This window comes from Capricornis sumatraensis, chromosome 19, assembly GCF_032405125.1.
Source record: "Capricornis sumatraensis isolate serow.1 chromosome 19, serow.2, whole genome shotgun sequence".
NCBI lineage: Eukaryota > Metazoa > Chordata > Mammalia > Artiodactyla > Bovidae > Capricornis > Capricornis sumatraensis.
In genome coordinates this window covers 44034081-44046275 of record NC_091087.1, presented here as the reverse complement: position 1 = coordinate 44046275, position 12195 = coordinate 44034081, and the positions used below count along the sequence as shown (strand labels likewise).

At 32.2% G+C, this 12195-nt stretch overlaps 1 protein-coding gene across 5 annotated transcripts in view; it reads left to right on the top strand.

Annotated features, from left to right (window-relative positions):
* The window catches only part of NOVA1 (NOVA alternative splicing regulator 1), a 169801-nt gene that overhangs the window by 141379 nt on the left and 16227 nt on the right, over positions 1-12195 (top strand). For 3 of the 5 annotated variants that reach the window (XM_068991282.1, XM_068991281.1, XM_068991284.1), the window contains exon 4: positions 4880-4951. The exons of the other annotated variants lie outside the window; for them this stretch is intronic. In XM_068991282.1, the coding sequence (XP_068847383.1) occupies positions 4880-4951 (72 nt within the window). The remainder of the gene's footprint in view (positions 1-4879; positions 4952-12195) is intronic. 5 annotated transcript variants of the gene reach the window in all.

Genomic DNA, 12195 nt, shown 5'->3' with positions numbered 1-12195 from the left:
CTTAAAGTAGTCTTTGATTAGAATCATAGGTAAGAATTTAAAACTGAAAATATAGATCCTTAATTGCAGTATCAGTGATAATTTCACTTACACCTTCATTGTAGGCGAGAAAAAACAAACAAATGAGATAGAGAAGCAGTTACTTTAAAAAAAGTAACTCGGAATTATTATAGTATAATGGTTATGTGCTTAGGATCTGGAATAGGTCTGCCAGGGTTCAAATTCTGCCTCTTTAATTTACCAGTTGTGTACATTGGAACAAGCTGTTTTGCTTCTGTATACCTTGACTTATTTACCTATAACATGGGGAAAGTAATAGTAACCTCTTCTGTAAGGGTACTGCATTAATCCACTATATCTGTACCTGGTTCCTAGTAAGTGCTCCTTATTAATCATAAAGATAAAAAGGAGAAAATAAGGGAAGTATAAGGAAAGATGCTAAAAAGGATCAAATACCCAAATAAAAGTTCAAAAATAACTTTTTTTATATAGAAAATCATTGGAGATTCTAAGTCAGTTTCAATTCTATGTTGAGAAAGCAGTCATTATTTCTTAATAATAGTATATCCTAAAGGTAAACAGATTGGTTAGGTAAAAAGAAAAAAAAGGTGTGAAATGTGGGAACTGCTGACTTGAAAGTTTGGATATAAAAGGAGAAAAATGCAAGTTAGATCAGAAAGATTCACATAACTACCCTGCTACTAAAGAGTGAATGGCTAATGTTAAAGAATAAAAAGGAGCTTGAAAAGGAAGAGAAATTGGGGATGCCAAATACAGATGAGATTATTAAGGGACAAAATGAGTCAAGAGTGGTGAAAAGATTATAGGGTGTTAAGGTCATAGCTCATGAGGAGTAGGAAGTCTGGGATATCACAGTTTTGTCTACCATGAAATGAATGAGAGGGTGGGGGAAAAGTGGTTCGGAAAATTGCAAAGGTTGAAATGAAGTCAACTGTAGTAAATAAGGAAGCTCATTCTGGAAAATCATGATCTCTTTCAGGTAATAAAAACTATCAATTGAAAAGAATATAAGATACATGGGACTGAATAGCTGAAGAGAAGGATAAAAGTACAGAATAGTTATTATGAGGAAAATAAGATATGGACTAGTAATCAATTGTAAAAGACCTTTTGAAATTAGACAACATGAGTTTATATTAGGGCTAAGTAGTTCCAGGTAGTTCAGATATTGGGAGAAGGCTGGATATGTGTCAAGATGGAAAATCAAAGATGACAATTCTATATTTAAATAGTTGATTCATTATTTTTATGGAGTAGTATGCAGATTTATTTAACAGAACTCAAAACAGACCTGTTCCAAATTAAAATTAAAATTTGTTGTTCATTACTGTTTTCACTGTACCTATGATAGACCTTGACAGTCTATTATTATAGATTTGCTTGAAGCTAAGCTTATTTATTGTAGAGTTTATGTTCTCTGGTCCAGGAAAACTGCCACTTGTTAACAAGAATGCATTTCACAATGTGTAATCACTTTTTAGTTCTTATTCCCAAAAACCTAGAAAAATCTACATTTAATTAAATAACTTATTAAATCTTGAATTTTAGAAACTTACATTCCAAAGGATTCACTATTTTAAAATTATAAACTACTTCAAAATTTTTTGTAATAAGTAATTCAGCCTTCAGCATTTAAAGCAGAATTTTTAGACATTCATGTCCTATCAATTAAAATATTATACTTTTCCACTTGAAAGATAAAATCATGCTAAAAAAATGCCGGTGCCCTTCATAATCACTTCTTAATAAATACTTTAAAAAGGGATTCCCTTGTGGCTCAGACAGTGAAGTCTGCCTGCAATGCAGGGACCCAGGTTCGATCCCTGGGTCGGGAAGATCCCCTGAAGGAAATGGCAACCCACTGCAGTATTCTTGCCTAGAAAATCCCATGGATGGAGGAGCCTGGCAGGCTACAATCCATGAGGTTGCAAAGAGTTGGACATGACTGAAATGATTTCACTTTCACTTAAAAAGAGTTCTTAACTGTATATATCCATTATAAATATTACTTAACACATTTTAATATATTGTTGCTATATGGATGTTCAGTAGTTATATCTTCAAGATGTATATCAGAAATTTTACTAAGGGATTTTTTTAAACTTGAAACCACTTAAATTTTCAGTCTGTATTGTGAAGATGAGTAAACATGTGTTTATAAAATATTAGAGAAATAAACATATTGAACATGACAGTGTTTCTATGACTTTTTCTGATCTATTTGTGTGGTTGAGAACGACTTTCAAAGCTGTTTTTTAATCTAATTATTAGAACCTTCTACAGACATTAATATATTTACATTTATCTGTTTATCAGAACAGTTTTTACAAGTAGTAGTTTTAAAAATCAACTAAAATGCAAACTTTCTGGATTCTCTTCATTGCTAGAGAAAATTTACAAATTTAAATTTGTAAAGGAAGGAGATTTTTTGTGTTTAAGAATATCTATATAAGTAATAGATAACTAGAAAACTAATCGTGTTTATTACCACATTACATGTTTATAATTTTAAGAATTTAAACAAAAAAATTTAGAAACAGTTGATTGTGACATTTCCAAAATCTAATCCCTTAAAGCCCAAACTTAATTATTATCTGTTTTATTTAAAATATTGAAGTCTTAATGTATTATAATTTGTAATAACCAAAGCCTTAATGATTTTATGCACATTAATATTGTCCCATAAGTTTAAAATTACTATTTTTATTCCTGTGAGAAGGAAGCAACCTCAGAATTATTAAGGACAATGTCAATGAATATGAGTTGCATCAGTTACTAATACATGCCCAATGTTTCACATATATACCAAGTAAAAAGAAAGGTATTCAAGAAATTGGAAAAAGATAGTATTGATGTATTTTAGTGATCACAAAGTCTGAGTCACTTGATATTACTACTTTTTCTACGTATTTATTTGCAGTATTTCAAGAGAATTCATATCTAGGTCAAGATGGCTGTCATAATGAACCTGTGATCCTTCAAGTTGATTTTACTCTGATGAAAATAGAAGAGCCCAACACATATACCTCATGCTTCTGTAGATTAATGAATTAGCTTCTAACCTGTGTTGGGGTAGATGGCCTCTAGATTTATTTTGCATATATTTAGTCAACAATCTTATAATTATGCTGAGATTAATAAAGAACATATTTTTTAAAATATGTTAACTACTCCCAGGAAATCTGTACAGTAGCAGTTGTAACCAGAGGAGGGAAAATTTACTCTTCAATTCACAGTACACAGAATATTTACAAAGTCAGTAGTGTATGTTTCTGCATAGTATTGCATGGAAAGTAAAATAGTAGGGTAATTATTAATGACTATTAGTGAAATTCTTTCTGGAGAAATGACTTTATAAAGTGAGTTTATTACAAATAGCAAAAACAGAAAACAATGGACTTGAGGTTTATTTTTTCCTTCTCTTGTGAGGTTTGCAGCTCTTCTTCCCTTTTAAAATATGATTTAACAAAAATCTTGATATGTGTATGCATTGTCTAGTTTTCCTCAAGGTTTTAAAGAAGAATCAAGAATCCCTGAACTGTTTAAAACATGATCAGATATTAGAATCAGTCTTAGTTTGTTACTTGAGAGCAGTGAATTAAGCAGGAGCCTGTGAAATTTTTTATCCTTTCTTTTACTCTTAAATATTTTTTCTATCCCAGATAGGAGTTATGAAATATTAAATGTGTAAATATGATTGACTTAAGTAACTTTATCTGCTTTTCCTGACACTGCTGAACCTTTAAAGTTATGCTTTTGCTCATGTCTGAGTAATTTTAAGAATAGATATTAATATAAAACATAATGTGCATATAGAATTTTGTCCATACTATAAAACTACCCCATTTCATATATTAAGAAATATTATCTACTGAGAGTGCTACTTAAATGATACAATTTGTCAAGTGAAAGTATACCTTTTTAGAAAGATGAAAACATCTTACATACACTTTAAGGTTACTCTATCAGACATCAGAAGTTTTAAAAATACCTTAAGAATATTATGGTCTCATGTGACATGTTTTGTATATAGTTTTTTATATAGTATGTATATGTGTTTAAAAATGAAATGAACAATAAATTTGATTCCTAATAATTTTGTGCTTATTTTCAACACAGGCTGATAATGCTACAAAATGTTATACACCTCATCTATACAAATTTTTAGTATTTAGCACAAATAATAAAAAATATTACAGCAATTTGTTAAAATGCTACTAGTTACTTGTTTATTAATATGAGGTTAATGTTTACATTTTCAGACGGGCTCTAAATTTATTAAAAATTAATGTTTTAGAAGATAATGTGATATTAAGAACTCAGAACTGCAAATTTAATTGCTTTTAAGTATGGAACCCTAAATTCATGTGGAATCAACTTGTTGGTGATGTTCAACATATTAAGTAGGTGGATACTTTTATGCCAAAGTAAACTTCATTTCACCACTTCTTTCAATCCCCGACTGTATTCATTGATAGGAAAATGACTTTCAGTTTTACTCATTAAATTTATTGAATTTTTGTTTGAGATCTCTTTTCCCCCAAGAAAACAAAAGGGAAAGAAAAGAGACTACTATTCATGAATATGGTCAGGATACCTTTAATGCTCATGTGAATTTTTATCAGTCACCATCATGATTTCAAGTCATGAATTTATTTTTACATGCTTATGCATGCGTATTTACATGCATTAGTTATTTAATTGATCTTGAATTCCATTAAATTTAAATGAATAGGAGAAAAATTTGTTCATAGGATTTTGTTCTCGTTATATTACATTTTATTTTATTTTGTTTTATTTAAATAATCAGTTTAAGGCTTATAAAGGTTGATTTGCTCCTGAACTGCTTTATTCCCAGACATTGCCATCTTCCCCAACTACCACCAAGTCCTCTCCATCTGACCCCATGACCACCTCCAGAGCTAATCAGGTACAGTATCATCCTGTCATCTACACCATACTTTTCACGGGTGATTGCCTGCACACTGGAGAAAAAGATACTGGTGGGTTAAGGATGTATTCGTTCATTCACATTTGTGCACCATGATCAGATTCCAAATAACCTGAGAAAGAAATATCAGTTATTCCTGAAAATTTATATGCATTTTTAGCTTTAGATAATAAAAATAGACTCAGATGATAGACTACTAGAATTTTGGATTTTCCTCCTAAAATTTTGACTTTATGGAGCTCTGAGGGTTATTTATTGAGTTGGTGTTTATTATTTCCCTTATTGTTTCTTCCTAGGCTTCCTGGTATATAAGTTAAGAATATCATATATGTAAAAAAAATGAATGTATAAATATGAGTTATTGAGCAAAGGTATATCTTTAAATGTGAATGCACTTTTCTTTGTTTTTTATTTCAGATATGCCTTACTGTGTAACAGTTTAAAACTTTTGATGAAAAACATTTCTAGCAGTCTAAGAGTAACTGGAAATTGGTATTTGTAATAATTTTAATGCTGTTTCATAACTCAAGAAATGGTACTTTCTTAGAATTTAATAATACATTTTCTTTGCTGGAGTTGCAAACTTTGCAATGAGAAATATATCTTAGTTTTGACTTGATTGTTTTGGTACTGAATATTTGTAGGACATTCTTCAAAAATGTAGCTGTTTTTGGCACATTTAAGGAAATCATCTAAAATATTCTGTGTAATTCAGAGCCTTACTGTACTTTAACATGAGAAATGTTGAAAATATATTTATTAAAATGATTAAACACATTTTCATTTTGTCTGAATTGAGCTTCATTTAGGTGAGAAATGTTATCTTCTTTAATATTTCCACATTTTTACTAATATAAAGCCTTATGGAATTATTTAAATATTAAATGAGCTTATCTTTTTAATATATTTTTCATGCATTTGACTAATAAATTACTAACTTTGAGCTATATTTGCTAAATATATTAAATGTGGCTTTTGCATATGGTCTAAGATATGGCTATCAGAATTATTTTGCTGATTGATTCTAATACTTTCGCAACCTCAGGAAAAAAATTTTTTTTTAGGAAAAATTTTTAAATAACTAGAAGGAAAACTAACATTTAGAATGTTATTCTGTAGTAGGAACTTGATTTTTATTTTATTCAGTAGCGTTCCCTTCAAACAAAAATCCTTAATAATGCTCACATTTTAGCCCCAGTAAATTGGTTTAAAAAGTACACATCTCTAGTGATGAAACCCATCTTTTTTCTTTAAAGGTAATGGTGCTACATGAAGTGAGAAGCAAGCTTGTATTATTGATGCATGAAGTTGGAAAAGTGTATATACGTTTTCACTCAAACTTTTTCTCTTATGAGTTTTAATTATATGAATTAGAAAACTATTGTGAAAACAACTGATTTTATATTTTTAGTGTTCCTCTTCTGCTTCATTCTCTTCCAAATAAAGACAAGACAAATGAGTACAACACTCATTAAAAACAAATGATTTTTCTCAACATAAAAAGTAAAAAATTCTGGATCTATAAGAAAAACCAACAAAAATTTTGTCTTTAAAGTTAGATTTGTATTTTCTTGTATTTATCTTGTGGAAATATAATTTTCATAAAATGATTTATTAAAATTTTTTTTAAGTTTACTGATATAATATTTTTACCCTCTAGATATGTTAACACATCCACCTCTAGATATTCTTCTAATTTGGAAAATTAAGTCATGTGTGGTTTTATACTCTGTCCACAGTCATCAGTTATTAAAAGTATTTTATTTATGCTTTGTTTTCTTCTGTTCTTGTACAAACAAGCATAATACCTCCTGGATAACTTGAGGCAAGATATAAAATAACAAAACAAAATCCTTAAATTCATTGAAGGAATTATAGTTATCTTTCATCTTTATGTTATTAATAGTTTGTAATTATTTCATTCCCTACAGTATTTCCCAGTAGAGTCTATTCATGTTGTAGTAGAGAAGATAATTTGGTTTTTGTTGTTCATTCAGTCTTTAGATAGCTCACAGTTGTTTCTTGTGGATAGTACTAATTAATTTAGATTCACTAAAATTGACTTAGATGTATAAGAGTAATAACCAAAGTAGAAAAATGGGTTCTAATGTGATCATCTTAAACTCTCCATATTTAAAATAGACTGTTAAACCTATGATAATATGACTTTGATTTCTCATATGTTTACTTTATCCTTATTGAGAAATTTAGCAGGTATGTCTGTAGTTTTAGGTTAAAATTATTGTTTATGTCTTATAGCTAATCTGATATCCTCTGCTAAAGTCTGCTAAAAATCACTGCAGACTTTTTCCATGTGAATTTTCATAAACCAGTATAAAGCAATCTAGACAGCTATTTCATCAATAATGGCTAAGTGATTTGTGATTGAGTTTTCTTTAGGCTAAATGGTTTGTGTTACAAACTAATAAAAGGAACTAAGAGACTATTAATATTTAGAAAACCCCAAAATAAAAAGCACAGAAAGTATGTTGAAAATAAGTTTTACCTGTAGTTTCAGTGTTTAAAAATCTTTTCTGCTCTTTAAAAGTGACTATGATGCTTCAGTACCTACTGAATTTTACCTTCCTACCTTCATATTTCCACAAGTCAGACTGTTTTCACAGATCCGACTACAATGTTATGAGTATATAATAATTTCCCCTGGAAAACTGAAGGATTATCATATAAGAAGCCTTTTAGAATGGTTAAAAGTTGACTGGAGCCTAATTGCCTATGATCAAATCTTTGTTCTGCTATTTGCTGAGTAAATTGGACCTCAGGTTCCCCTTCTGTGAAATTGAGATAATAAATTCATTATATTTAGAACGGCACTAGAATGTACTACTCACCTTATAAGTGTAAGCTATGTTTACTTATTTTTTCTGAAATTTCTTTCAAATGATAATAAAAAAAAAAGGGTAACTAATTAGTTACCATTCTTTAAGATTGTAATACAGAATAAAACAGCTTAGTTAAACTGAGTTTTATCTTTAAAGAAAGATTCTGTGATACTAATATTGCTGCATTTTCAACACTAAAATATTTCTATAATCAACATGTATGTAAGCTTTTTTTTTTTTTTTTTTTTTTTTTTTTTAATTTATTTATTTTTTTTTAATTTTAAAATCTTTAATTCTTACATGTGTTCCCAAACATGAAACCCCCTCCCACCTCCCTCCCCATAACATCTCTGTGGGTGATCCCCATGCACCAGCCCCAAGCATGCTGTATCCTGTGTCAGACATAGACTGGCGATTCAATTCTTCCATGATAGTATACATGATAGAATGCCATTCTCCCAAATCATCCCGCCCTCTCCCTCTCCCTCTGAGTCCAAAAGTCCGTTATACACAGCCGTGTCTTTTTTCCTGTCTTGCATACAGGGTCGTCATTGCCATCTTTCTAAATTCCATATATATGTGTTAGTATACTGTATTGGTGTTTTTCTTTCTGGCTTACTTCACTCTGTATAATCGGCTCCAGTTTCATCCATCTCATCAGAACTGATTCAAATGAATTCTTTTTAACGGCTGAGTAATACTCCATTGTGTACATGTACCAAAGCTTTCTTATCCATTCATCTGCTGATGGACATCTAGGTTGTTTCCATGTCCTGGCTATTATAAACAGTGCTGCGATGAACATTGGGGTACATGTGTCTCTTTCAATTCTGGTTTCCTCGGTGTGTATACCCAGCAGTGGGATTGCTGGGTCATAAGGTAGTTCTATTTGCAATTTTTTAAGGAATCTCCACACTGTTCTCCATAGTGGCTGTACTAGTTTGCATTCCCACCAACAGTGTAGGAGGGTTCCCTTTTCTCCACACCCTCTCCAGCATTTATTGCTTGCAGATTTTTGGATCGCAGCCATTCTGACTGGTGTGAAGTGGTACCTCATTGTGGTTTTGATTTGCATTTCTCTGATAATGAGTGATGTTGAGCATCTTTTCATGTGTTTGTTAGCCATCCGTATGTCTTCTTTGGAGAAATGTCTATTTAGTATGTAAGCTTTTAAAGATAGCTTTAGATGCTCTGTAGAGTTTTTCTTCTCAAGTGAGAGTACAAAGTTACTTGTTGTCTAACTTATAAATCAAAATTCTATTATTTCCCTATTAAGAAAGAAAGTTAGGGCTGACACGTTTACAACTTACACTTTTTTGTTTGTGCATATTGCACGTGCAAGTTTGACACTTTGGAACTTTAAGAAGCGAATATATGGATAGAAATAAAATTAAAGTCTTAATGTGATTAAATTCTAAAAAGGTAAAAAACAGAATCAGTTGGATTTGACCAGTTATAAGTTATCTTTCTACATTTTTCAATCACTTTGATTTAACAGAATGGTTTTATTAATCAGTCAATGGCACCAAAAATTAAATTCCAGTCTTAATTTAAAGTTCATGATTGTTAGCTCTCCTGGGATTCTTCTCACATTTCAAGAAAAGTAACAAGAATTTTTTCAGAAACATGTGCTTTATACATATTTATGTAATAATAAATTTGAAATTATATATCAAAATATACAAATCAAATGAAAGTAGGTAACTCATATAAAGAACCCTTGCTGTAGTTACAGAAAAAAGCAGAAGTCACTGGTCCCACCTCAGTTTCATGACCACAGATCTCAAATGACCCCCTAATTTTGTCAGGTAATCATAAGCCCAGTCACTTTTTTTACTCTCTGAATGTCTGTTTCATAAATTCTTGTCTCATTTCAACACCTGTATTAGTTTTTTGTGTGTAACAGACTGCCACAAATTTATTGGCTTAAACTGCACACATTTATCACCTCAGTTTTCAATGGGTCAGAAGTCAAAGGCACTGTTAGCTGAGTCTTCTGCTCAGAGTCAAAGCCAGCAATCAAAAGTATCAGCTGGGGTTTATTTTCATCTGGAGACCTAACTGAAACATTCAGTTTTTTGTAGCTGTATGACTGGGGACCCTAACTTCTTGTTGACTGTTGACAAGAGGAAGATCTCAGAGTTTAGAGCCTACCCAGGTTTCCTGCTGCGTGACCCACTCTACGGGCATTTCACAGTGTGGTTTTTCGCTTCTTGCAGACAGCAGGAAAATCTCTCCCCATTATATGTCAGCATGATGAAGTCTTTGAACCTAAACATAAGAATTACTTTCTCTTTTACCATACAGTGAAATTTAATCAGAGTAGTGACATTTCATCCCTTTGCCATATCCTGTGGGTTAGAATCAGGGCACAATTTCTCCACACACTTAAATGGAGGAACTGTACAAGGCAAAATACCAGGAGTGTAGAGATCGTGAAGCCATATAAGAACTGTCTGTGCATGCTAAGGTCTTTTGCTCTGTCCTCACTCCAGGCTCATAACTTTAGTTACTTGACTGAGAAAAATGGAAGCAATAAAAACTTGTCAGAAAATCACAGCTTCACCTATACTCACATATTCTACCTCTCAGCTGTTACCATAGATAAACTTTCCCTGCTTCTGTTTAAAACAAGTAATTTCAGTTGCACGTTAAAGGCTCATTATTTTTTCTTTACTCAAGGTCATCTCTTCACTAATTCTGCCATCTCTCTCATCTGTTGAGTTTTTTACCTCTGTAACATTCCCATCAGCATACATATATCTGTTTTCTCCTCTCATCTTAAAAGACAAAACAAAACTTCTTTTAATCTCACTTCTCTCACCAGCTAATGGTCTATTTCTTATACTGCTTTGTAGCAAAACTCACAAAAGTGTTTACTCTCTGTTTTCCAGTTTTTGGTCTTCCCATTTTTTTCTTAAATCCATTCCTGTCAGATTTTTTCCTCCACAATTCTGCTGAAACTGTTTGTATAGGATATCAGAGATGACCCCACCGTTAGTTCCAGTAGTCTGTTGTCAGTCTGCATGGAACTTGGTCTATCAACAGTATTTGTTATAATTTGTCACTTTTGCTTCCTTGGTGTACTTTTCATTATTTGATGTACTTTCATTACTTGACTTCCAGGATATTATTGCACAGCCTTTTTTTTTCCTCCTGTATCATGCCATGTGCTTCATCTCAAAATCCTTTGCTAGTTCCTCCCATCATCCTTCTTAATGTTGGAGTAAGTGGGTCTTAATATTTGAAACTCTTTCTGGATGTATACTTTTCTTCTTCCTCATATACCACCTTGGCTTTTATATTCTGACATATGCAAAATTTATGTTTTCATTGACAAGTAGGTTTGTTATGAACTAATGAAGCTTAAGGGCCACCCCAGTGGCTTAGTGGTAAAGAATCTGCCTGCGATACAGAAGACACAAGAGACCCGGGTTCGACCCCTGGGTTGGGAATATCCCCTGGAGGAGGGCATGGAAACCCACTCCAGTGTCCTTGCCTGGAGAATTCCATGGACAGAGGGGCCTGGCAGGGTACAGTCCGTAGGATGACAAAGAGTTGGACTTGACTGAAGCAACTGAGCACGCATATAGTGAAGCTTAACCCTTAAGATTCTTCACCTGCACAGGCTTATTACAAGGCCCTCTACCTAATTTTATGTTTATAATTTTGAATGTAGAGGACAAAGATGTCCTCTAAAATTGTGAAAGATTCAGATTCCACATAACATGGGTTCACATTTGTCTAATACACATATCAGAGTGAAACTACAGACTATATCCAAGTTGCCACTCAGCATTGGACATCTTTAATTCAGAAGTCCACAAACTACCCAAAACCTGCTCTATCTATAGCCCTTACAGTCTCTATTGAAGCAATTCCATGCACCGTTTTCTCAGATCTCAAATCTTGGATTCATTCTCATCTCTTTTCTTTCATACCCCATATCCAGTTCCTATAAGAAATAATGTTGACTCTATCACTAAAGTATATATAGAATGTTGACCTCTTCTCATTACATCTACTGCTACCCTAGTCCAAGCCTGAATTATTACAGTAGTATCTATATAGATTTCCCAGACTTTCTACCTTTGCACCCAAAAATCTGTTCTCCACTGAGCAAATGATTTCTTATAAAATTTCTCTGCTTACGCCTGTGATAGTTTTCCATTGAACTTAGCAAAAGCCAATATCCTCCAAATGACATCTAATTAATTTATATGATCCTTGCCAGATTACCACTTTCACTTCATTTCATATCAGTTGCCTCCTTACTCTGCCCTAGGCAAATCTACCTGCTTGGATTGCCTTGCAGACATTAGGCAAGTTCTTGCCTCTCTCTACACAAAATTCTCCAATCTCAAAGAGATCTACTTGGCTAAC